This window comes from Caretta caretta, chromosome 7 (genome assembly GCF_965140235.1).
Source record: "Caretta caretta isolate rCarCar2 chromosome 7, rCarCar1.hap1, whole genome shotgun sequence".
NCBI lineage: Eukaryota > Metazoa > Chordata > Testudines > Cheloniidae > Caretta > Caretta caretta.
In genome coordinates, this window is record NC_134212.1 from 30,866,580 (window position 1) to 30,889,887 (window position 23,308).

Consider the following 23,308-nt stretch of genomic DNA (forward strand, 5'->3'; position numbering starts at 1 on the left):
TGGCCGCTTTCTGTCGGCCGAACGCCGGCCCCGCCGCCGCCTTCCCCTTTAAGCGGCCTCCCTGACGCATTGCAGGTGGGAGCAGGCCAATGGGCTCGGGGCAGGTGGGTCACGTGGCCGTGCCGCGCGGGCGGTATTTAAAGGGGTCGGCGCAAAACGCAACGGAAGGCCACTGCTGGGTCCGGGACTGGTTGCGGGCGGAGGGATCTGGGTGGCGCGGCGCGGCCCGGGCGGAGGGAGCCGGAGACCACGGGGAACTGAGCGGTCGTAGCACCAGCCCCCCGCCGCCGCCGCCGCCGCCATGGCAAGAAGGGGGGCTCGTGGGGGGCGCTGCTGGGGCTCCCTGGCCGCGGGTGGCGGAGCAAGGGGGCGCTGGGAACTGGGGGCGGCAGGGGGCGTGCAAGGAGAGAGCAGTGGGGGGTGGGGAGCCTGTCCCTGAGTGTTGGGGGGCACTGCTGGGGGGAAGGGTCTAGGCCTCAGACTGGCGCTAGTAGGGTCCCTCCCCATTGGCCAGCCGGGAGCGGGTAGTTGAGGGGCAGTTGGAGACAGCAGCCATGCTGCGTCTTGCGGGAGGTGGGCGGGGTGGGGACTCCGGGGTGGCTGGGGGGAAGGGCAGAGTCTCTTCCCCTAAGAGATTGGGTGGGAGGGGGGTGAGGCTGTGCCGGGGGGCAGATGGCCCGGGGGGCAATGGGGTATAGGGCATGGCTGGGGGGAGGGTGTCAGACAGTCAGAACAATAACTCTCTGTCTCCTCTTGCAGGCAGACCAGCTGACGGAGGAACAGATCGCAGGTGAGACACCCCTTCATTCTGCTGCCCCCAAATTCTCCTTGATATGGGGGACCTGGTCCTTCACAGTATGGTCAGGCCCAGGCGCCTCTTTGCCCAGGGTGCTGGGGGGAGGGAGGGCACTGCAGGGAGAAGGGACCCTGTGGCAGGCCCCCCTGGGTACTGATTTCTCTCCTCTCTCCCGGCAGAATTCAAGGAAGCCTTCTCTCTTTTCGACAAGGATGGGGATGGCACCATTACCACCAAGGAGCTGGGTACTGTCATGAGGTCCCTAGGGCAGAACCCCACTGAGGCAGAGTTGCAGGACATGATCAATGAGGTGGATGCTGATGGTGAGAGGGAACTGTGAGATGGGTGGGGAGTGGGAACACAGCCATTGCACTGGCGGCAGTGGGGTGCGGGGGGGAGTGATCAGAGCTGGGAGGCAGGACTCCTGTGTTTTGTTCTTGGCTATGAGCTTGGAGAATTCTTTTTCCTTCTCTGTGCCTCAGTTTCCCTTACCATTCTTTGTCTGTTTAGATTATGAGCTCTGGGCTAGGGACTGAGAGAAGGGTTTCTAGGCTGATCAGGGGAATGGAGAGGAGACCGGAAGAGCTGGGTTTGTATAGCTTGGCCAGATGAAGCTTGGAGAGTGGGGGGGGTGGATCTGATTGTTCTCTGTAAATATATCAGAGAGGAAACCCCAAGGAGGGCGAAGAGCTATTGAAGCTAAGAGTGAGTTTCTGGAACAGCCTCCCAGTAGGAGCAAACATTGATATGTTTCTGATTGAGATTTTGATGGGCCTGCCTGTGATAGCAGGGCCTGGGCTTGATGACCCAGGAGGCCCCTTCTAGCCCTATGTCTCTGTGTGATACACCCAATCCCAACCCCTGACACTATCCCTCCTGTGTGGGTGCTGCTAACTACCCTGCTCACACAGCTGAAGGTCACTCATGACTGAACTGAGAATCGCCTCATCCTAGGGCCTGTCACTTCTGCATCCCAAAGAGATGCAGGCCCCATGGAGAGCTGCCTGTCCCTGTTCCAGTGTGGTGGTTGTACCTGAGTTAAACCCAGAGGGTTAACCCAAGGTTTGTAGGCCAGTCCCCTGCCCAAACTACAGAGCTCTGGAGTTTGTTTCTAGGCTCCCCACATCTCTGCAGAGGGGGTGAAGAGGAATCCCCTCAAGACAAGCCCATCATTGGAGAGAAGAGGGTGTTTCAGTGAATTCTCCAGAGCTCCCTGCCAGTATTTGGGTGTCTGGATTTGTGGGAGGGAGGGTATTGGATGCTGGAGGTGGGGGCTGTGCAGGTCACCCAACCCAATGTTAGTTAGGCCCAGCATTAATGGCCTCTTCCCCTGCACAAGGGAATGGCACCATTGACTTCCCTGAGTTCCTAACCATGATGGCAAGGAAGATGAAGGATACAGACAGCGAGGAGGAGATCCGTGAGGCCTTCCGGGTGTTTGACAAGGTGAGGCAGTGGGGCTTCATCCCCCTTGTCCCTGGTGGCTGTGCGTGCCCCCCGTTTTCTCCCCAGGAGCTCCAAAATAGCAGCTGGGTGAAACTCCTCCCTGCAGGGACAGCTGAGTCCAGTACTCCTTCCTGTGTGCATGTGCTTCACAACTGGATACCTCCCCCTTCCACATGGGGTTGGGGGCTGGAGAGTCATCAGTTACCTGAGATAGGTGGTTGGGGGGTGGGGACTGCCTGTGCGGTCTACCTGTGCGGTCTACCTGCTTTCCCCTCCCCAGGGCCTGTGCTGAGGCTGACAGGGTGGGGTCCCTGTGGTGCTTGTGCTAACTGGGGGCAGCCCTGTGGCTCCCTTGCCTGACATGGTGCCTGCCCCCCCGCCCCCCAGGATGGGAATGGGTATATCAGTGCGGCCGAGCTGCGCCACGTCATGACCAATCTGGGTGAGAAGCTGACAGATGAGGAGGTGGATGAGATGATCCGGGAAGCTGACATCGATGGTGATGGACAGGTCAACTATGAAGGTGAGGGAGGCAGGGCAGCTTGCACTGACTGTCCAAAGGGCACGGCTGCTGCTCAGGATAGTACCACTTGGGAGAGGGCACTTGCTCCCTTAAGGACTCTCCAATGCAGTGGGTAGGATGGGTCTGGGAGTCAGGATCCCTGGGTTCTCTTCCCGGGTCTGCTGCTTTCTTACTCTTGCATTGGGACAGGCATAGCCTGGTGAAGGGGCTTGGAAATGTCACAAATGCTGTTAACTCCAGGGAATGGGAGACCCAACAGGGCACCTCCAACTGCAGCCTTGGTGGGGGTATGGTTTCTCCCTGAGAGAAGGCAGAAGTGGGGTGAATCAGGCTTGTCAGCTGCTCTCTGACCCTGTGCCTTTGTTTTGCAGAGTTTGTACAGATGATGACAGCTAAGTAGGCTCTGGTAGGACATCCCCCTCACCTGTACAGACTGGATGGACTCTTCCTACTGCTGCCACATGTCACCCCTGCCCTGTCCCTGGTGCCATCCTGTCAGCAGCAGCTGCTCTCCTTTGAGGACAGTGCATGCTTTCACCTCCTCTGCAATGTGTGCTTGTATGCTGGGCACCACAGGGACAGGAGCCCAGCAGGGCCTATGGCCTGCTTCCCCCTAAGTGGCTTGGTGGAGCAGGCCCCTGGCTGCTGGCTAGCTCTGCAAACTGTTTTGCATCTGGCAATTCTTCCCCTTCCTTCCCATATTCAGCATCTCATCTGAATGCTCATGGACTGTGGCAGGGCAGCTGACTTGTCTCTTTGACTAGCCACTGTTGCCTTCCTGGACATGTTTGCGTATGTTGGATATTGTGACTGACTGTTAATTTCTTAACTGCTTAATATTCACCCCCCTTAATCTCCAATTCCTTTCCTTCTCCCCTTCCTCCCCCCCATCCATATTGGCTTCTGGGGATGCTTCGGTTCCATTCCAGATGATGTAAGGTTTTATTTTCAATAAAGTCTCTCTGTGTGGTTCCTATTCCACGTGCTGCCTCAGCATGTTCGGTGCACAACTCAGTTGGAGGACCCTGGGGGGCTTGGTGCTATATAAAGCAAGGGGGTGGTGTGTGCTAGGGTCACCCTAGGGCAAAGCAGGTACAGCAGCAGTAAAAAGTTAATATGACCTCATGTAAATTGCTGGGTCAAGACCTGAACAGGTGTCTCCTAGAGTCTAAGGGAGCATCCTATCCATTAGGCTATGCAAAGAAGGTTGTGCTTTTTTTTTTCCCCTCCACGATGTACTCCTTTTAGGAGTCTTGTTCCCCTGCATCCCAGTTTAAAACAGGTTCCTATCTAGATGGTGCAGTGATAGGGGCTTGATGCAATTCTTCTTAGGAATCTAGCCGAGTGATTCTCCAAGGTGTAGCTTGAACTCCTGCTAACGCTGCCTAGTGTATAGTGAAGCTGGTGTACTGTTGAGACCCACTGGTACTACTGAAAAGAACTTCTCAGACTTGTGAAATAGGCTATTTATATATTAGACTGTACACCTCTTAGACCAGTACCCCTAATTCTATTCTCAACATTGCACTGTCTAGATAGAAGCTTCAATATACACTATCCCCAGGCCAGTTTGGTGGCACATTCGTTACTGCAGGTAGTCTTAGGCTACACGGTTGAAGTCCTGCTGTGTCACAATAGTGTCAATTGTCTCAAATGTGTCCTGCTGTGTCACTGTCCTAAAGGACAGCTGCAGCTAGCCCTGCTAAGGCTGCCTGCAGTAACTACACTAGGGAACAGTTGATTCTGCCATGCCAGATGAGAGGCAGTAGCCAGTAAGCTGGCCTGTGGATAGTGGGCTGGCACGCTCCTCCTTTCCCCCAGCATAGGCCTTCTTCAAAGGCTTGAGGAGAGTAGCAGGACAGTGGGGTGGGAGGAGGTATTGTTTCATATTCTCTGTGTGTATATAAAGTCTGCTGCAGTTTCCACGGTATGCATCCGATGAAGTGAGCTGTAGCTCATGAAAGCTCATGCTCAAATAAATTGGTTAGTCTCTAAGGTGCCACAAGTACTCCTTTTCTTTTTGCAAATACAGACTAACACGGCTGTTACTCTGACACCTATGCCTGGGTGCAAGGAGCAGCGCTGGCCCGGCGAATCCCGCCCAACCCAGAGCTCCGCGCCAACCTTCCCCCCTTCCCGGAGAGGCCTTCAGCTGCATTTGTACTGACCTCTCTCGCCCCATTGGCCACTGTCGGAACCAATGAGAAGCGACCCCGCCCCACGGAAGTACTAATAGGCGGTGACGCCCGCAGAAACGCCGCGGCTGGCGGGCACGTGGCTACGTTCGCAGCCGGGCGCGGTGGCTTCCCGCCGTCCAGCAGCGGGTCCGGGAGCGGGCCGCTCCGGCGCCTGCAGGGGGCTTGAGGTGGGCGCTGTTTCCCGTCATGCCCAGCGGCAGCCCAAGGCGTAGAGCTCCCGCACCCGCACAGACTCGGTGGCGTCAGAGGAGTTTTATTCTCAAATACAAAATACAGGTGGTTCGCTCAGACGGATAAGAGACGGCCCCCTGGGCGGGGCTACAGGAGCTGCCCCCCATCTCACGTCATGCTCTCCGGCCCCGCCCCTCCCGTCTCAGTGCAGCTGCACGGGGCGGGGGTCGGACGGCTGCTCGCATCCCGAAATCCCTCAGCCCCGACTCTTAGCTGATCCCAACCAAGGGACAGAAACCGAGGGGGGGGTGCTCAGAGAGCCCCACGTCCTACCCAACCCCCACGGGGGGTGGGGGTGTCGGAAAGACGGGGGGGGGCAGCTGCGGGAACAGACACTAGCCAGCCCTTCCCGCACACCTAAAAAGGGGGTGGAGGGAGAGAGGAACACAAAGGATGGCAGCACCCAGGAAGTGGGATGAACCCAAGCCCCCTCTTCCCCATTCTTGCCTCTGACTCCCCACCCCCCATGGGCCTGTCCTCCTTTCCCCCACCCCCCACAATCTTTGGAGGAGCCAATTGCACAAACACCCCTTAAAGTGACTGATTCAGTCCCCCACCTCACCCCCAAGTCTAAACGAGCCCCTCTCCCTAAGCTTTTTATGGCCGTGCTTCCCCTTCACCCAGCTTGCTCTGAAGGGATGGTCTAGGGTTTAATTTGCTTGGGTGGTGGCTTTCTTTAGCCTCACTCCCAGCTGGGGAAGGGGCGGGGGCTGTAGAATCATAGAATATCAGGGTTGGAAGGGACCTCAGGAGGTCATCTAGTCCAACCCCCTGTACTCTGAGACCACCCCATGCACCCACCCCCAACATTCTTAGTTTAAAAATAGATAGAAATTTCTGTCTCAATAAAAAAACTCTTCCCTTCTCCCTCTCCCCCCACCCCAATCTTATCCAGGAGGTGCAATTTTAGCTCCCACATTGCAGGGTACTAAACATAGGGTACCTATGCCTCCCATGTGCACCTCCCTCCCATGTGCGCCATTGCTCAATGGGGGTCCTGCCCCATTGCCCCACAGCAGGAGTATCAGATTAACAATGGCCCTGGGAGATGGGGGAAGACATTGGTGGAGACATCACCTGGGTCTGGCCCCCTGTTCGGGGCTCTCCCCCACCATGCAGCCCTGAGAGGAGATGGTGCCCTATGCCACCTGCCCGCCCTCCCAAAGAAAGGATTAAAAGAAATAAAATATAGATCCAGCACCCCCCACCCTCTCTTTAAGGTGACCCTACCGGTCTGACCTTCACTTCTCATTCCAGCCCCAGAGCCTGGCTGAAGGGACCTGCCCTCAGATCTTAAGGGGTGGCGGTGGCAGTACTCACAGGATCTCCCTCCCCTGTAGGGAACAGCTGCCCCTTCTTCTGCAACAGTGGGTACAGACTTTCACGGGGTGGGGTGGGGCAACCCTGAACTGTCAGTGGCAGAAATGGACCCTAGTCTGACCTGGAAGCCAAGGAGAGTATGTCTCTTAGAACTGCTCCACAGACATGTGCATCCACCCCAGAGACACCTCCTTGCCCTATGGCCCCCACACCTGCCCCACAGAACACCACCCATAATCACCCCAGGGCTACCCCACTTTCCTGTCAACCCAAAAACCATTCCCACTTTAGCTCCTAGGGGACTTCACATTTCTGTCACACTGAGACAACCCCCTATGACCCCCAGACATACACAGGGCAACCTCCAGGTTTAAATCAAAATGAAAAAAACAAAAACAAGATGAACGAAAAAACGTGTCCACATGGGGGGGGGGGGCAAAATGCCCCCAAAAGAGGCTCATCCCCCCCTAAAAAAACCCAAATGAGATACCCACCCACATTCTCCCCCACAAGCAACAGAGACAATAAATAGCCCCCCATCCCTGCCCCACAGGCGCTACGAGGGGGGGTTGTGGCGGCGGCCAGGTGGTTTGGGACGCGGGGGCCGGGCGGGGAGTGCTGAGGAGGAGCCAGAGGAGGACGACGAGGAGCTGCGCCGGGCCTCGGCCCCTGTGCTCGACATCTTGAGCTTGCGGCGCTTGGCTAGGGGGGCGTTCTCCACACTCTTCAGGAAGAAGCCCTCGCGCTTGCCCTTGTTGAAGGCCTGGGGGGCAAGATATTGGGGGTGGGGGACAGGATGAGACCCAGAGATTCACCCGCCAAACTTCTCCCTGACCTGGTCTGTTCCCCCCCCCGCCACCACCCCCACCCCATATGGCCTATTTCCCATCCCCACCCAACCTATTCAGACCCTCACCTCTTCCTGCCTGACACTATCCTCCCTCAAAGCCTCAACCCATCCCCACGCCCCTGCCTAAGAGCCAGTCCCAACATGAGGGAGACTCAGCCAGTCCCCCGGCCCCCAACCAAGGCCGCCTCCTCCTCCACCACCACCACCCTTGCTCTCTCATGGCCATGCGCCAGACCCCCCCTCACCATGAAGGCAGCGTTGACCCCTGAGCGCACGGCGGGCCCTGAGGACTCCAGGATGTCAGGGGTCATGAGCGGGGTGGAGGAGAGGGCACTGCCGTCCTGCAGCCACTCGCTGTAGCGCAATGTCGACATCTTCAGCCGCTTGGAAGGGTCCACAGTCAGCAGCCCTGGAGCAGGGGAAGGAGAACACACCCATGGCTTAGTGATGTGGGGGTTGGCATGAGCAGGATGGCACTTCACCAGCCCTTCCCCTGGGGGGAGCAATACCCCAGCCCCATATACTGTGACAGTGATGGCCATATCTGTGACCAACTGCGATTGCCAGCAGTCCCAAGTTATGGCACAGCTCTTTCTAAGCAAGCACATTTATTCTAAAGGTGAAAGCATATGACAGTTCCTACCCCCTGCTAAAGGCTTCACAGAGAGCCTGTCTAACCGGGGCCTCAGCAGGCTAAAGTCCTTCCAACCACAGGCGCCGACTCCGTGGGTGCTCCGGGGCTGGAACACCTATGGGGAAAAATTGGTGGGTGCTCTGCACCCACTGGCAGCTCCCCGCCCCGCCCCGCCCCAGCTCACCTCCACCTCCGCTTCGCCTCCTCCTCTGAGCGCACTGCCGTGTCCTGCTTCTCCTCCTGGCTCCTAGCGCTTGCACCTCAAAACAGCTGTTTTGCGGTGGCAAGTGCTGGGAGGGAAGGAGGGAGGGAGGGGGGAGAAGGGGGAATGTGGCACACTCAGGGGAGGAGGTGGGGATTTGGGAGGGGTCCAATAGGGGCATGGAGGGGGCGGGGTTGGGGCAGGGACTTTGGGAAAGGAGTTGGAATGGGGGCAGGGCAGGGGTGGAGTCAGGGCGGGGGCAGGGGGCGCGAGCACCCACCAGCACTGGGAAAAGTTGGCACCTGTGCTTCCAACCCTTCCCAGGAAGGATTGGGCCCCCCCTCGGACAGAAAGGTCTGCCCATTTGCTGGATCATAAAGCAGCTCTGAGTCCATTTAAACTCAGGCTGTTTATCCAAATGTCTCCTCTTGGTCTGTTGGTCTCTGGAGAATCCCATCTGAACGAATCTTTGCAGCCTCTCCAGGGGGAGGGACCTTTCTAGGGTGAGTGAATTTGCCTAATGACCCCTGCCCCGCCCCCCCTATTCTTTGATCCTGGAGGGCTGTGGTTCCCCCTCCCCCATGGAGTTACATAATCCCTGGCCCACAATGATACAGAAACTTAATACAAAGCTATTACATGAAATTCCCAGATTCACACATGCCACCTCCCCCACCTCTTGGGAGAGGGGTTTCCCAAGCCCGACAGCACCACTTCCATCTGAGGTGGGGTGAGGGGTACACCAGACCCACAGATTCCCACTCCCCCAGCGCTTGGAACAGAGTCCTATATATTGACCCTTTATTTCATGCCACACTCCTCACCTCTGACCAGCTCTTTGGCCTCCTCGGAGACCCCCCTCCAGGCCTCGCCCTCCAGTGAGAACTGCCCCTCCTTGATCTTGTGCATGATCTCAGCCGCATGGGTTAACGCGCCGCCCTCCTGGCTGCTCTGGAAAGGCACCTGTCCGGACAGCATGGTGTACTGGGGGGTGGGGCGAGAGACAGTGGAGTAGGGGTGTTACCAGACAGTCTGGGTGAAGCTGACTCAGGGCAAATATCAGCAAGCTTCCCCAAGGGGAGTGATCCCCCAGCCCCCCTGGGAAGGGGGTGATCCCGCAGCCCCAGACACCGCCAACCCACAAGCATGGCACAGGGCTGAGCATTTGCTTTTTCCATTCTAATGGCTCAGAGAGGAACCGAGATTGTGGAAGTGGCTGAGACACAGGGACTCCCCAGTAGAGACTTCTGCTTTCAGGCATTTCCCTTCCCCTTGCCCTGGAGTAGCCCCACCAGCAACACGCCCTCACTAACACCCCTCAAGGCCCAACAGCTCTTCAGGATACGGTACTGTTACTCCAGAGTCAGGGTGGGTGTCGGGCTTGGCACTAACGGCCCAGTGCGCGGTGCACCAGCTCTTGGAGTCACGTGACTGCAGCAGAGCGGCAGCTTCTGTTCTAAAAAAATCAGTTTCTAGGCATCCTGGTTTGGGGGAAAACCTGGAAAATGTGAGACCCCTGCCCTGAGTCTGCGGAGAGCCTGAGCCAATCGCTGGGGGGGAGGGGGAGAGGAGGAGCTCCCTCAGCGTAACTGACACAGAGATCCCTGCCTGAGTCTGTGGAGAGCCTGAGCCAATTGCTGGGGGGGAGGGGGAGAGGAGGAGCTCCCTCACCGTAACTGACACAGAGGTGCCTGCCTGAGTCTGCCAAGGGCCTGTACCCATCACTCAGAGAGAGGGGAGCTGCCCTGGGTGTCCCAATGGGATGTTCAATCCCAGCCTCACTGATTTGGGGGGCCCTGCCAACCCCACGCTGTGGGGCTGTGGGTGTCTCACAGGACCCCCCTCCCCCCCAAGCAAAGGAATTCCTCAGAGAAGCCCAGGGGGGCCTGATGCCGTTCCCAGAAGTGGTGGGAGAAGAGGGGGGCCTCCATGTGTGGACAGGATTATAATTGTGGGCGGAGCCAAAGTCAAGCCTTGGGAGCCTATTCTTTGACCCTAGTGGGAGGGGAGGATTAACCCTTTATTTCCTCCTCTCACCTATCCGTGGCCCCACAAAGTCACAGGATCTCCTGGTCAACCTCTTCCTGGCCCTAGTTAAAATGGCCATCCATAAAACCAGAGTGAGAAGGTTGGCCGATGGAGTCTCCTGTGACTGTGGGGCCTATTTCCGATCCTCGGTCCGTTCACGTATCCAGGCAGAGTTCCTCTGGACGGCGTCCATTGACTCCCTTGACACCTTCGAGGAGCAGTGGACGCTGTCCGGGATTCTCTGCTCAGTGTTCCCGTCCGGTTCCCTTCGTTTGACCCTTTGACCGCACTTCTGTCCCTGTTATTTCATTAGTTGTCCCCCGGATTTATTTAGTATCCAGGTCCTATGGATCCCCCTCTTAGGCTGGGTGGGGATCCTTTAGCAGTGGACAGGCTTCGCCCGCCCACTTCCTGGATCCCAAAAGGATCTCCCACCCTGACCCTGGAGTCAAACGCCTTTATCCTTCCTCTCCTCTGGAGGGCAGGAAGTCAGACTTGCTCAGGTAGCAGGACATGGAACAAAGCTGTCAGCACTTCCCCTCCTCCCCACAGGACTCCATGGGCAGGCAGGGCGGGAGGAGCGCCACCATGTGGTTACATTGTTCAGTCCTGCTGAAATCATTCACCTCTGGGGTGGAGCGCACAGTGCTTATACAGCGGCAGCGGGGAGACTGGGACCCTTCCAGAGCCCTGGGATCGTAATGCTCCCTCCCTGTAGGGATCTGGGGTGCTTTTGTACTCAATGCTGGCCTCCCCCCTATGCATACCAGGATGACACCGAGGCTCCAGAGGTCGCAGGACTCATCATAGCCCTCATCAGTGAAGAGTTCGGGAGCGGCATATTGCAGCGTGAAGCAAGGCGTCTGCATGGGCTGTGAGCCCGAGGGGCGCAGGCGGGCAAAGCCGAAGTCAATCACCTTCACTGGGGCACCCTCTGACTCATCAGCATACAGGATGTTCTGGGGAACAGCAGGAGGATGGGGCCTTGAGCTCCTGGGGCAGAGCACCCACCCCCAGGACCTGCACCCCAAAACCCCAGGATCCCGATCGCCCAGACCCCACACCCCTATTCCCAAATCTCCCAAGCGCCACACCACAAAACCCAAGGCCCTGCACCTGATTCCATGGTCCTCCAGGCCCTACACCCCAATCCCCCAAGGCCCTGATCCCCCAACATTTTACCCTAGTCATGCACCCAACCTCCAGAGGCCCTGCCTTCCCATTCCCCCCATACCTCAGGTTTGAGGTCCCGGTGCACCACGCCGACGTCATGCATGAAGCTGACAGCTGACACCAGGCTGCGCATGATCTGACTGGCCTCTGACTCGCTGAAATGCTGCTTCTTCTTGATGCGGTCAAGGAGCTCACCCCCCCGCAGCAGCTCCATCACCAGGTACGTGTGATACTGCCCGGGGAGAAGGGGGGGGGGTGTCACTGAGCAGAGGGGGATCCCGCAACACAGAGACACTGCCCCCACTAAGATGCAGCTGCCTCTGGGGTGGGGTACAGGGGCTAGTTTCACAAGGATCCCTCGCCCAGCACTGAGATGCAGCCACCTCTGGGGTGGGGCATGGGGGCTGTAGATGCCCAGGGAAGAAGGGGAGTGCTAGTCCCAGGGAGTGCTGACGGGGAAGGGGGTACCTTGTCATGATGAACCTCGTGTAGTTTGACGATGTTGGGGTGAGACTCACACAGCTGCAAAGCCATCACCTCCCTCTGGGTGTTCACCTCCATCCTGGGGGCAGCAGGGAGAGAGACGTTAGCTGAGGCTCCGGAGAACTGCACTGCGGGATGGGGGAATGGAAGGACCCGGAGGAGGTAGTTGTGGTGAAAGGGGACAGCAAGGGGGTGAGAGGAGTGTTCGGGGAAGGGAGATGATGGGGGGTGGGGAAGGCAGCAGGGGCTTGTGAGGGGGGTGTCTGGTGGCTGAAGGGGGGAATCTGGAGGTGTTGGGAGGGTCCCATAAAGGGTGATGGAGGACAATGGAGAGCCTGGGGGGTCAGCGATGGTGGGGGCAAAGTCCAGAGCGAGGGGTGAGTCTGAGGAGGCACATCGAGAGTTGTTATAGGAGCAGGAGTGGGGGTGTTCCCATGGGAGTGGGGGGGTTGGTTGCCATAGCAGCTGGAGCATGGGGGGGTTGCCAGGGGAGCACCCCCACCTCTTGCTGATGATCTTGACGGCGAACTCGGTGCCACCCTGGCGCTGCTGGCATTGGCGACACACCGAGAAGCTCCCCTCGCCCAGGGCTGCCTCCTTCAGGTCCAGGTCATAGAGCTGGAAGAACGGAGAGTCCTGGGGAAGGAAGCGGGGAGCATCAGCGGTGCCCACTGCTGGGGAGGGATCCCCCCTTCTCCCTACAGGGACCCTGATGAGGAATCCTGCTCCCGCTAAGGCCCCTCCCTCACCAATTACCCAGCAGCCCCTGCCACTCCCATCAAGCCCCAGTCGCTCAGGGGGCTCCCCTACCTTCATCATGGCACTGCGTGCCACGGCAGCACTGCCCGGGCGCTCCCCACTCAGCGCCAGGTCCAGCACATCCGTGGTGATGGCATTGTGGTTGAACAGGATGGAAGGAGCGATGAAGGAGTAGCCCTGAAAGAAGGTGGGAGGGAGAGATAAGACTGGGGCGGTGGCAGGGAGCCTGCAGACATCTCCATGGCTACAGCACCCAATGGAGACCCCCCCCCCCCAGCCCCTCGTGGGTCTGGCGGGTGCAGGAGATTACACACACACACACACACACCAGAGAGCACCCCCACTCTTGTCAGCGAGAGCAGGGGATTCAGGAACCAGTGCCCTCTGCCAGGGCACAGAGCTCAGCGGCCACACACGCGAAGCTGGCAGGAGAAGGGGATAGCAGGGCAGGGGTCTCACCTGGAAGACCTGGTCTAGGTTGGGGGGTGGTGATGGGTGAGCATACGAGAGGGCGGGTGTTGGGGGAACCTCAGTGAGGGACTCACCTGGAAGACGTGGTCCAAGTTTGGGACGGGGGGTGCTGATGGGTGAGCAAATGAGAGGGCGGGTGTTGGGGAAACGTCAGCGGGGGGCTCATCTGGAAGACGTGGTCCAGGTTGGGGTGGGGGCCTCCCATGGACAAGTACACCCGAAGCGGGGGGGTTGGGGGAACCTGGGAAGAGTCAGTCCAGGATGGGGGGGTTCCAGCAGGCAAGCGCACAGGAAGCTGGGGGACCCCAGCAGGGGGCGTGTGTCTCTCACCTGGAAGACGCGGTCCAGGTTGGGTGGGGTCCCGGCGGGCGAGTACACGGGCTCCAGGCGGGTGAACTCCTCGGCAAAGTTGCGCACGTCCAGCTCGCTGCGGACGATGGGTTTGAACGGAGCCTTCACCCGCCGCGCGGCCAATTCCACCCAGTCCAGGCCCTAGGGGAACATGAGGGTCAGCATGAGGGGGAGGTGAGTGGGGAAAGGGGTCTAATGGCGGGGAGGGTCCAGCACAGGGCCAGAGCCTAGCTGAGAGGGGGGGCGCACTGGGTCTCACTCCCCCAAGACCACCTCTAGGATGTGGGGCGCTAGCCATGTCCACGGGGAGCTGTGTGTGTGGCTGGTAGGGAGGAACATCGCTGGGGGGGGGCTGCATGTTGTGGGTGGGGAGACCTGCCAGGGGGGACTGGAGGGCACCATGGCTGGGGGTGCACACGAGGCTCTTTCCCAGGTGTGCGAGGGCTGTGCGGGGATCCCTGGCCGACCTAAGCGATGGGGGGGGGACGTGGCCAGGGGGCCCTGGTGACAGGGGCAGTAGGTGAGGGGGCTCTATGTAGGGCCTCTCCTGGGACAAGGGGGTAAAGGTGAGGGGGTCCCTGCCCGGGGTGTAGGAGCTGTGGGGAGGAGGCAAGGATCCCTACCTGAGGGGGCTGCACTTGGGGGACCCTGCTGGGAAAGGGGGTTGTGCCCAGGTGGTGGGGAGCCCTCCTGAGGGTCTCGAGCCACGTGAGAGTGGGCTGCGGTCAGGGTGAAGGTGTCCCTCTCTCCCCTCACCTTGAAGAAGGGGTGCTCCTTGATGTCCTGGGCCCCACTGGGCCCCGAGCCCAGGCGTTTCTTGGGGTCCTTGCACAGCAGCTTCTGCAGCAGGTCGCGTGCCACGGGGCCAATGACAGTTGGGAATGGGGGCTGGCACTTGAGGATGCGTCTGTGGCACAGACAGCTCCATTACCCAGCAGCCCCTGCCAAGCCCCCTCCCCGCCCCCCCATTACCCAGCCACCCCTGCCAAGCCCCCCTCCCCACCTCCCCGGTACCCAGCCGCCCCTGCCAATCCCCCCTCCCCACCTCCCATTACCCAGCAGCCCCTGCCAATCCTCGCTCCCCACCTCCCATTACCCAGCAGCCGCTGCCAATTCCCCCTCCCCGGTACCCAGCCGCCCCTGCCAATCCCCCCTCCCCACCTCCCATTACCCAGCCACCCCTGCCAATCCTCGCTCCCCACCTCCCATTACCCAGCAGCCCCTGCCAATCCTCGCTCCCCACCTCCCATTACCCAGCAGCCCCTGCCAATTCCCCCTCCCCAGTACCCAGCCGCCCCTGCCAATCCCCCCTCCCCACCTCCCATTACCCAGCCACCCCTGCCAATCCTCGCTCCCCACCTCCCATTACCCAGCAGCCCCTGCCAAGCCCCCTCCCCGCCCCCCATTACCCAGCAGCCCCTGCCAAGCCCCCTCCCCGCCCCCCATTACCCAGCAGCCCTGCCAAGCCCCCCTCCCCACCTCCCATTACCCAGCTGCCCCTGCCAATCCCCCCTCCCCACCTCCCATTACCCAGCCACCCCTGCCAATACCCCCTCCCCGGTACCCAGCCGCCCATGCCAATCCCCCCTCCCCACCTCCCATTACCCAGCAGCCCCTGCCAAGCTCTGCTCCCCACCTCCCATTACCCAGCAGCCCCTGCCAAGCCCCCTCTACGCCCCCATTTCCCAGCCGCCCCTGCCAATCCCTGCTCCCCGCCCCCCGTTACCCCTGCCAATCCCCCCTCCCCATCCCCCGTTACCCAGCCAACACCCTCCCTGCCCCCCGTTACCCAGCCGCCCCTGCCAATCCCCTCACCCCATCCCCTGTTACCCAGCCAACGCCCTTCCTGCCCCGTTACCCAGCTGCCCCTGCCAATCCCCCTCCCTGCCCCCTGTTACCCAGCCAACACCCTCCCTGCCCCCTGTTACCTGGCAGCCCTTGCCAATCCCCCCGTTACCCAGATGCCCCTGCCAATCCCTGCTCCCCACCCCCCATTACCCAGCAGCCCCTGCCAATCCCCCCTCCCCATCCCCCGTTACCCAGCCAACACCCTCCCTGCCCCCTGTTACCTGGCAGCCCTTGCCAATCCCCCCGTTACCCAGATGCCCCTGCCAATCCCCCTCCCTGCCCCCCGTTACCAAGCAGCCCCTGCCAATCCCCCTTACCCATGCCCCATTACCCAGCAGCCTCTCCAAACCCCTCTCCACTTTATCCCCCTGACTCCTGACAATCCCCCTCCCTGCACCCCATTACCCAGCAGCCTCCTCACCTGGACACCTCGGCCTGCGTGTTCTTCTCCCCCTCCAGTGTAAAGGGCGAGGCCCCCGTCAGCAGCTCAAACATCAGGATCCCCAGGCTCCACCAGTCAACAGACTGTGGGGGAGAGGGGTGGTGATGAGCCAGGAACCCCCCAAGACTGACCCCACCTCCCACTGCTAGGGAGGGGGCAGTGAACCTGGAATGACACCCTCCCCCCAGTAGACAGCCCCCCCCAACCCTCCCGACACTGCTGCTGGGGTGGGAGTGACAGGCTGATACACCCTGCCAGCCAGCCCCCCATTTGCCTGCCAAACCCAGCTCCCCCCCAGCTCAATTCACCCCCCTCCTGCTCCCTCATGGCTCTTTGCCACTCCCTCCGACCTTACAGTACCCCCCCCAGCCATGCCTTTCCTCCCATTCCCCTCATCTTGCCATGCCCCTCACTTCTCCCACCCCCTTCTCCCACATCATTATGCTCCCTATGGAACCCCTGGCTCCCTCGTCATACTCCTCTCCCCCACCATGCCCTCCCATTCATTACGCCCTTCCCCCAACCCTCCCCCAACTCACCTTGCCATGCCCTGACTTGCTGCGGATGATCTCGGGGGCCATGTACTCGATGGTGCCGCAGAAGGAGAAGGTGCGATCTTTCTGTGGGAGAGGGATGAGAAGAATGTGGGGGCTCAGTGCCAAGGTCCCCGCTATGGAGCCCCCACAAGGAAGAGAGGCTGCACCTCCTCCCAGGCCCCAAACACCAGTGACTGGTGGAGGGGGCAGAGCAAAGAGACACCCCCTTGGGAAGCAAAGAGACTCTCTGTTCCCTGCTTTTCATCAGAAAGATGGGAGAGGGGCACAGAGTGAAGGCAGGGAGATCCCTGTGGGGAGGGGCAAATTTCTGGAGGCAGAATGGGGGGGCTCTCTAGGGGAAGGATATTGGGGGATTCCCAGGGGGCAGGGTGAGGGGATGGGGGAGGAGTCCCCGGGGCAGGATATTGAGGTCCCCAGGGGTGGCTATGGGGGGGAATCATCGGGGGCAGGGTGTGGGTGTCTGACCTCCTCGGTGAGGAACTCCTTGCTGAGGCCAAAGTCAGTGAGCACCACGTGCCCTTCGCTGTCCAGCAGGATGTTCTCCAGCTTCACATCCCGGTAGATGATGCCCAGCTGCAGATGAGCACAGGCTCAGAACAGGCATTCCCCAAAGCCTGCATCCCCCACATCCACCCGCAACATGGCTCCTCAGTGCCCCTCCAACCTGGAGTGCCATCCTCCAAGAACGCCTACAGGACAGCACACCCATAGTCCCCATGGCATGGCCCAAGAGCCCCCCAGGAACCCCTATAGGACAGAACCCCCATAGACCCCACGGCACTGAGAGGCCCCAGGAACCCCTACAGGAGAGCACCCCCATAGACCCTGTGGCATGGACGGAGAGCCTCCCAGGAACCCCTGCAGGACAGCAACCCCGTAGAACCTATGTCATGGCTCGAGAGCCCCCCAGAGACCCCTAACAGTACAGAACCCCCATGGCACCAAGAGGCCCCCAGGAACCCCTACAGAACAGCACCCCCACAGCCCTTGCGGCATGGCCCAAGAGCCCCCCAGGAACCCCTACAGGACAGAAACCCCATAGCCCCTGTGGCACGGCCCGACAATCCCCCAGGAACTCCGACAAGACAGGACCGCCATAGCCCCTGCAGCACGGCCCGAGAGCCCCCCAGGAACCCCTACAGCACAGCACCCACATAGCACCTCCAGCATGGTCCAAGAGCCCCCTAGGAACTCCCTACAGGACAACACTCACATAGCCCATGCGCACAGACCAAGAGCCCCCTAGGAACTCTCTACAGGACAGCACCCCCCGTATTCTCTGTGGCACGGCCCCTCAGAGCCCCTCCATAGCAGAACAGTCTACCTGGTCTCTGGAGTATCCTCTCCAGATATTTCCCATCCTCCCAGAACATGCACCCCCTGGAAAGTGGATGCCCGTTCTGCTCCCTCCTGCCCCACCCCCTAGGCATATCCCCCCACCTTGTGCAGATGCTCCAATGCCAGCACGATCTCCCCGGCATAGATCCGCACCTCCTCCTCCGTGAAATGGTCGCGCTGGTACAGATGGGTGAAGAGCTCCCCCCCACTCACGTAGTCTGCAGGGCCGGGGGGTGGGGGAGGACAGGGAGTGAGAACCCAGCACCCACAGCCAGGTCCCCTCCCCCTCTCAGTTTGGTCTGGATTCCCTCACACCCCATGGCACGGGAGGGTGCCATATGCCTCCCCTATCGCTCCACCCTCACTGCCTCTCCCCCAGGAAAACTTGGGGAGGTGGTGGGGTTAAAAGGGAAATTTTCCCCAAAAGCCTGTGTCTGTCAGAAATTTTTGATTTTTTATCAAAAAAACAAATGATCCACCATACCTCTCCCATGATGCACCATAGTCCTGGCCCTCTCCCCCCCAGCACTGGTAGTGTCATGAGCCCCTGGCTGTGGTGCATCCTGGGAGATGTTGTTTGGGTGCCTCACATGCTCATTCTTCGCTGTACACCAAGTTCCTTGGTTGAACCACATCTCCCACAATGCACCACAGCCTCCCCTTGCTGCGTGGCTTGAGCTCCTCATGGGAGCTGTAGGTCAGCTGCCTCACACACCCCATTCTCCTCTATAGGCTAAGCTCCCTGAACAGACTACATCTCCCATAATGCATCATAGTTTCCCCCCATTTGGAGGCACTAAGTGGTGTGTCAGAAGCCCATGGCCTGGTGCACCATGGGAGATGTAGTCCAACCAGGCTGCACTGTACATAAAGGATAGGAGTGCGAGGTATCTGAACTACAACTCCCATCAGACATGGCAGCAGTACTTCTCTATCATAATAGTTCCGTTTTTTAATTCCTGCTGAAAAACTTGAAAATTTTCCCCTGGAAAAGTTAGGCAAAAACCATTTCCCCCTCTGTTTTCATCGAATATTGCTGTGGAAAACAACACTGGTCTTTCTCCAGCTCCACCTACTGCCCCGCCCTAGAGTCTCCCTGCTCCCCCACCTGCTGGGTCCCATTATCCTACCCTCCCCATTCCTTTGGATCCACCTCTGCACCCTGGCATCTGCCACACCCCATCCCCTGGGTCCCAGCGTCCCACCCTCCCCTGCCCCCTCCCAGGGGTCCCCCATACCCAGGATGAGGTGCAGCTTGGAGCCAGTCTGGAAGGCATAGTGCAGAGTCACTAGGAAGGGCGATGCCCGCACATGCTCCAGCACGGCCCGCTCAGTGCGTGTGTGCTCCGTGGTCTTGGCCTTCTGCACAATGGCAGCCTTGCGCAGCACTTTCATTGCATACAGCTTCCCCATGTCGTGGCCTGTCATCTTTCGCACCAGGAACACTTTTCCGTAGGCTGGGGGATACAAAGGGGCATCAGAGGATCTTCCTGTAGACTGGGAGCCCAGAGGGGGACATCAGGAGGATCCCAGGAGACTGGGGAGACGATGGGACCCAGGAAGTGGGGATGGGAGCAGCAGGCTCAGGGAAGCAGGGGACCTTCCTACAGGCTGGGGGGAGAGGGGATTGATGGGGAGGGCGCCATCCCATTGGGAGGAGGAATGGGGTCACAGCCCCCCAGTGCACCTCCAGTGCCCCTCTCCATGGCACAGCCCCCCAGTGTCCCCCACTCACCTCCAGTTCCCAGCACCTTGAGCAGTTCAAAGTTCTCCATGCCAACCTTCTCTTCATGGCCAGTCAGGTTTGCTGCCACAGAGACAAGATTATGCGGATGGGGGGTCAAAGCCAGCCTGGGGCCCCGTGCCACCCTTCCCCACCTGCTCACCACAAACCTTGCCCTTCACCTCCTCCCACACTATCCCAGCCCACAGGTCCATACACCTCACTCCCTCATCCCATGCCGCAGGCCCATACTCCCTGCCTTGTCTTCTCACCTCATCCCAAACCCCCACCTATGCCCACACCCAGCTCAGGCCCATCCCCCACTAAATGTCCCTGCCTTACCCCCGCATCCTGCTGCACCTCAGCCCCCACCCCCTGCCTCAGCCTCTCCCCCAGGGATGGGTGGGGTCAGGGTGCAGTGAGGAGGAGCCCCCGTTTCCTGCTGGTGACTCACAGCAGGTTTTGGTGCCAAGGGGCTGGGCCAGCAACTCCCATCCCCACAGACACCCTGGGACCAAGCCAGGGTGGGGTTAATTGGGAGGGATCACCCCTCCATTTCCAGGTGGAGACACTGACTCATCCCCCCACATCCCTGTGGTGCTGCCTAGTGGGAATCCTAGATGCCACTTTCCTTTGCCCCAAAGAGGGTTCCCAGGATCGAGGGGGCATCTAGGTCTGGTGGCAAATGTGTAGGGCAGGGGTATGAAGTGCCCAGAGAGACATCACCTTCCGCCCATAGGGATGGCAAGGTGAGAGGCACTCCACAACCTTCTATGAAGGGCGGCACAGAGTTCAGGGTGCAGTGGGGAAACAGGAAGCTTGCAGCTGGGAGGAGCTTGGGGTGAGATCACCTGCTTAACAACACCCTGCCAACTCTGGCCATATCTCCCTACGTCCCCCCACCATACCTGTCCCGCTCCCCCAGGTTCCCCACAGGGCTGCGGGTGTACTACCCTGCCCCTCCAAGTTCCTGGCAGCTAGAAGGAGGCTTCTGCTCCTTCCCCTCAACCCCTCACATGTCCTGGGAGGTCCCAATCCACCCATGCGACCCTACTCAGCTGGCACCGAGTGGCAGGTACCAGGATGGCCACCTGGCACCACCACTCTCGCTCTCTCCTCCATTGCAAAGGCTCCAGGACTCCGGATGGGAGGCTGCCCGAGCCCAGAATGGTGAGTGCCCCCTGTCCATCCCCCACCCACTCGGGACAGGGGCTTCCCATGGGTTTAAACAGGCATCACCCCAGGGCTGCCATGCAAGAGACCCTAGCGCCCAGGCAGGCAGTGTGAGCTTTCTTGCAGCAGGACCCAGCTCGGGGCAGGTTAGGCATGAGTCTGGAACCAGTGGTGGATGAGAGCCCAGTGCCCAGCTTTGGGTGGGTGAGGCAGCCTGCCCTCGATGCAGCCCCTACCCCATTGCCTGTGTCACACACACCCCGGCTAGCATCCATCCCCCACGCAGGCCCTATCCCTCTGTCCATGTCACACACACACCCAGGTAGCACCCGGCCTTATTGCCCATGTCCCTGGCCACCCCCACTCCCCCAGCAGGCTGTGTCTCATACGCCTCCAGCTCGTGAGCCCTCCAAGCTGCCAGTCCCTGGGGAAGGGGGGTGCAATGACTAATCCCCACCCCCGCTCCCCTGTTGCTGCTGCCCACCCACGGGACTGAGCCTGCACTGATGGGGGGTGTGATAGGTCTGTAGGGAGAAGAGGGGCAGGGCCACCTCCCCATGGCTCTGCACTTCTTCTCCCCGAATAGCCACCCTACCCCCAACAACTGCCACCAGGGGCCCTGCACCCCCAAAGGTCCCAGGGGACATGCACAGTTCAAACCAATGGCCACCTGCGACCCTGAACTGCACTCCCCACCCCCTCCTTCTCCCTGCACCCCAGCACTGCACTCTCCTCCCTGCACCCCGCCACCCCCTCTTTCTCCCTATACTCTTAGCACTGAACCTGACTCTCTGCACGTCTGGACTGCACCCCCCTTCTCCCTGCACCCCGGCACCGCACCCGCCACATTGCACCCGCCACCCCCTCCTTCTCCCTGCACCCCGGCACTGCACCCGCCACCCCCTCCTTCTCCCGGCACTGCACCCGCCACCTCCTCCTTCTCCCTGCACCCGCCACATTGCACCCGCCACCCCCGCCTTCTCCCTGCACCCCGGCACTGCACCCGATTCCCTGCACCCCGGAACTGCAGCACACACACCCCCATCCTCCGCTACTCCCGGGACCTGCCCTCCTTCCCCCGAGACCAGGAACGGCCCCTAACCTGTGCACCAAGCCCTCCAGGCCCCCTGCACCCCGACACGATGCCCCCCTCCCGGCCCCTGCGCCCCGCCGGGCCCGCTCCCCGCCCAGTACCGTCCGTGAGCGGCAGCTCCACCGTCTCCTCCTCTGCCCCGTCCCCCATGGCCGCGCCGGGCCGGGATCTGCTCGGCTCGGCTCGGTTACATGGCCCGGGCCCGGCGCTTCCTGGTGCCGCCGCCGCCTCCGGGCCTGACTCAGGCGGCAGGAATGTGACAGCGAGCGGGGAGCTGAGCGCAGGGACCGCCCCGGGGAGGGACCGACAGACCCCCCGCGCCTCCGGGGGCCCACGGTCCCGCACCCTCGCCAGGGGAAGGAACAGACGGACCCCCCCGCACGCCACAGGACGCCCACCCCAGGATCCACACCCCCCGGGACCCCCAGATCCCCATAAGGAACCCCTCTGATCCTGCCCCAGGGAGGGACCGACAGACCCCCTTCACCCCTCATAGTGATCCCGCATCCCCTCCCCGGGGAGGGACCAATAGGCGACCCCCCCCTCAGGTCCCTCACCCCAGACAAATCACCCCACAGGTGACCCAGTGATAACCACCACCCCCCATCCTGTCACCCAGACCCTGGGGAGGGACCGGACACACGGGTCCACAGGGGATCCCCTGCACCGCCATTGGGAACCCCCAGATCCTGTACTCCTGTGGACCCCCCTGCATCCCATAGGGAACCCCTATGGATCCTGCCCCGCCCCAGGGAAGGACTGACAGGCCCCTCTATGCCGCTCAACTCTGGGGAGGGACAGACCGACCCTACACTTGCTGTGGGCCTCCCAACCCCCATAGGGAACCCCTTGGTTCCTATACCCCCTGCCCCAAGAAGGTAGAGAGAGACCTCCCCATACACTCCCCTGAGGACATGCTCCCTGCACCCCCCCCCCCAGGAAATCCCTTAGGATCCCACACCCCCTGTCCTGGGGAGGGACCAACTGACCCCCCACACTCCCTATAGGGAACCCCCCCAGGATCCTGCACCCCCAGCCCTGGGGAGGGACCGACAGATCCCCCCGCACCCTCCATAGGGAACCCGCCATGATCCCAAACCCCTTGACCAAGGGCAGAACCAACAGACCCCCCCAAGGTCCACACACACCTTCCTGAGGACCCTCCTGCACCCCCCTCCCACGGACAAACCTGAAAAGGGTAGGGTCCCAATGTGAGCTCCCCCGCAAACTTGGATTCCCCCACCTGCCTGCCCCATAGAGGGATTCGGTTGGGGGTGGAGGTGTGGAACAGAGCGGGGCGGGCGGGGGGTGGAGCTGGTGGAGGGATGCAGTGGGGAGGCAGGGGAGGTGGTGCAGAGTGGGGGGGTGTAGTGGGGAAGAGGTACAGAGTGGGGGGTGTAGTGGGGAGGTGATGCAGAGCAGGTTGGGGTGCAGTGGGGAGGTGGGGGAGGTGGTGCAGAGCAGGGGATGCAGTCAGGAGGTGGTGCAGAGTGGGGGGTGCAGTGCGGAGGTGGGGGGGTAGTGCAGAGCAGCGGGTACAGAGCTGGTGAGGGAGGTGGTGCAGAGCGGGAGATGGAGTGGGGAGGAAGGGGAGGTAGTGCAGAGTGGGAGGTGCAGAGCTGGTGGGGGGGATGTAGTGCAGAAGGGGTGTGCAGTTGGGAGGTGGGGG

The 23,308-nt window shown here is 60.6% G+C and overlaps 2 protein-coding genes across 3 annotated transcripts; one reads left to right on the forward strand and one right to left on the reverse strand.

Moving 5' to 3' along the window:
- Nucleotides 1–74: 74 nt before the first annotated feature.
- On the forward strand, nucleotides 75–3,741 carry LOC125640639 (calmodulin-1). 2 transcript variants are annotated; one of them, XM_048859451.2, is made up of 6 exons: nucleotides 75–104; nucleotides 760–790; nucleotides 976–1,119; nucleotides 2,136–2,242; nucleotides 2,630–2,765; nucleotides 3,137–3,741. In XM_048859451.2, the coding sequence occupies exons 1-6, from the start codon at nucleotides 90–92 to the stop codon at nucleotides 3,163–3,165; spliced, it is 462 nt and encodes a 153-aa protein (XP_048715408.1). In that variant the 5' UTR covers nucleotides 75–89; the 3' UTR covers nucleotides 3,166–3,741. The 2 variants fall into 2 exon arrangements, with proteins under 2 accessions (XP_048715408.1, XP_048715409.1); XM_048859452.2 differs by lacking the exon at nucleotides 75–104 and adding an exon at nucleotides 147–304.
- A 1,459-nt stretch (nucleotides 3,742–5,200) lies between these two features.
- RPS6KA4 (ribosomal protein S6 kinase A4) lies at nucleotides 5,201–21,920 on the reverse strand. Its single transcript, XM_048859409.2, has 17 exons — nucleotides 21,741–21,920; nucleotides 19,386–19,457; nucleotides 18,889–19,107; nucleotides 17,753–17,868; nucleotides 16,778–16,885; nucleotides 16,295–16,375; nucleotides 15,735–15,838; nucleotides 14,222–14,372; nucleotides 13,445–13,606; nucleotides 12,695–12,820; nucleotides 12,387–12,520; nucleotides 11,870–11,963; nucleotides 11,463–11,633; nucleotides 10,996–11,187; nucleotides 9,025–9,184; nucleotides 7,610–7,773; nucleotides 5,201–7,277 (listed from the first exon to the last, which is right to left on the reverse strand). Exons 1-17 carry the CDS (start codon nucleotides 21,787–21,789, stop codon nucleotides 7,071–7,073), a joined length of 2,310 nt encoding a protein of 769 aa, XP_048715366.2. The 5' UTR covers nucleotides 21,790–21,920; the 3' UTR covers nucleotides 5,201–7,070.
- Nucleotides 21,921–23,308: the final 1,388 nt, after the last annotated feature.

Bases quoted from the DNA above. Each gene is read 5' to 3' on its own strand.
- LOC125640639 (XM_048859451.2), top strand. The intron at 791-975 runs GTGAGACACCCC...CTCTCCCGGCAG, and splicing joins GACGGAGGAACAGATCGCAG to AATTCAAGGAAGCCTTCTCT. The intron at 2,243-2,629 runs GTGAGGCAGTGG...CCCGCCCCCCAG, and splicing joins CCTTCCGGGTGTTTGACAAG to GATGGGAATGGGTATATCAG.
- RPS6KA4 (XM_048859409.2), bottom strand. From the start codon at position 21,789: ATGGGGGACGGGGCAGAGGAGGAGACGGTGGAGCTGCCGCTCACGGAC. The intron at 17,869-18,888 runs GTATGGGGGACC...CCGGCCCTGCAG, and splicing joins CAAGCTGCACCTCATCCTGG to ACTACGTGAGTGGGGGGGAG. The intron at 14,373-15,734 runs GTGAGGAGGCTG...TCTGTGCCACAG, and splicing joins ACGCAGGCCGAGGTGTCCAG to ACGCATCCTCAAGTGCCAGC.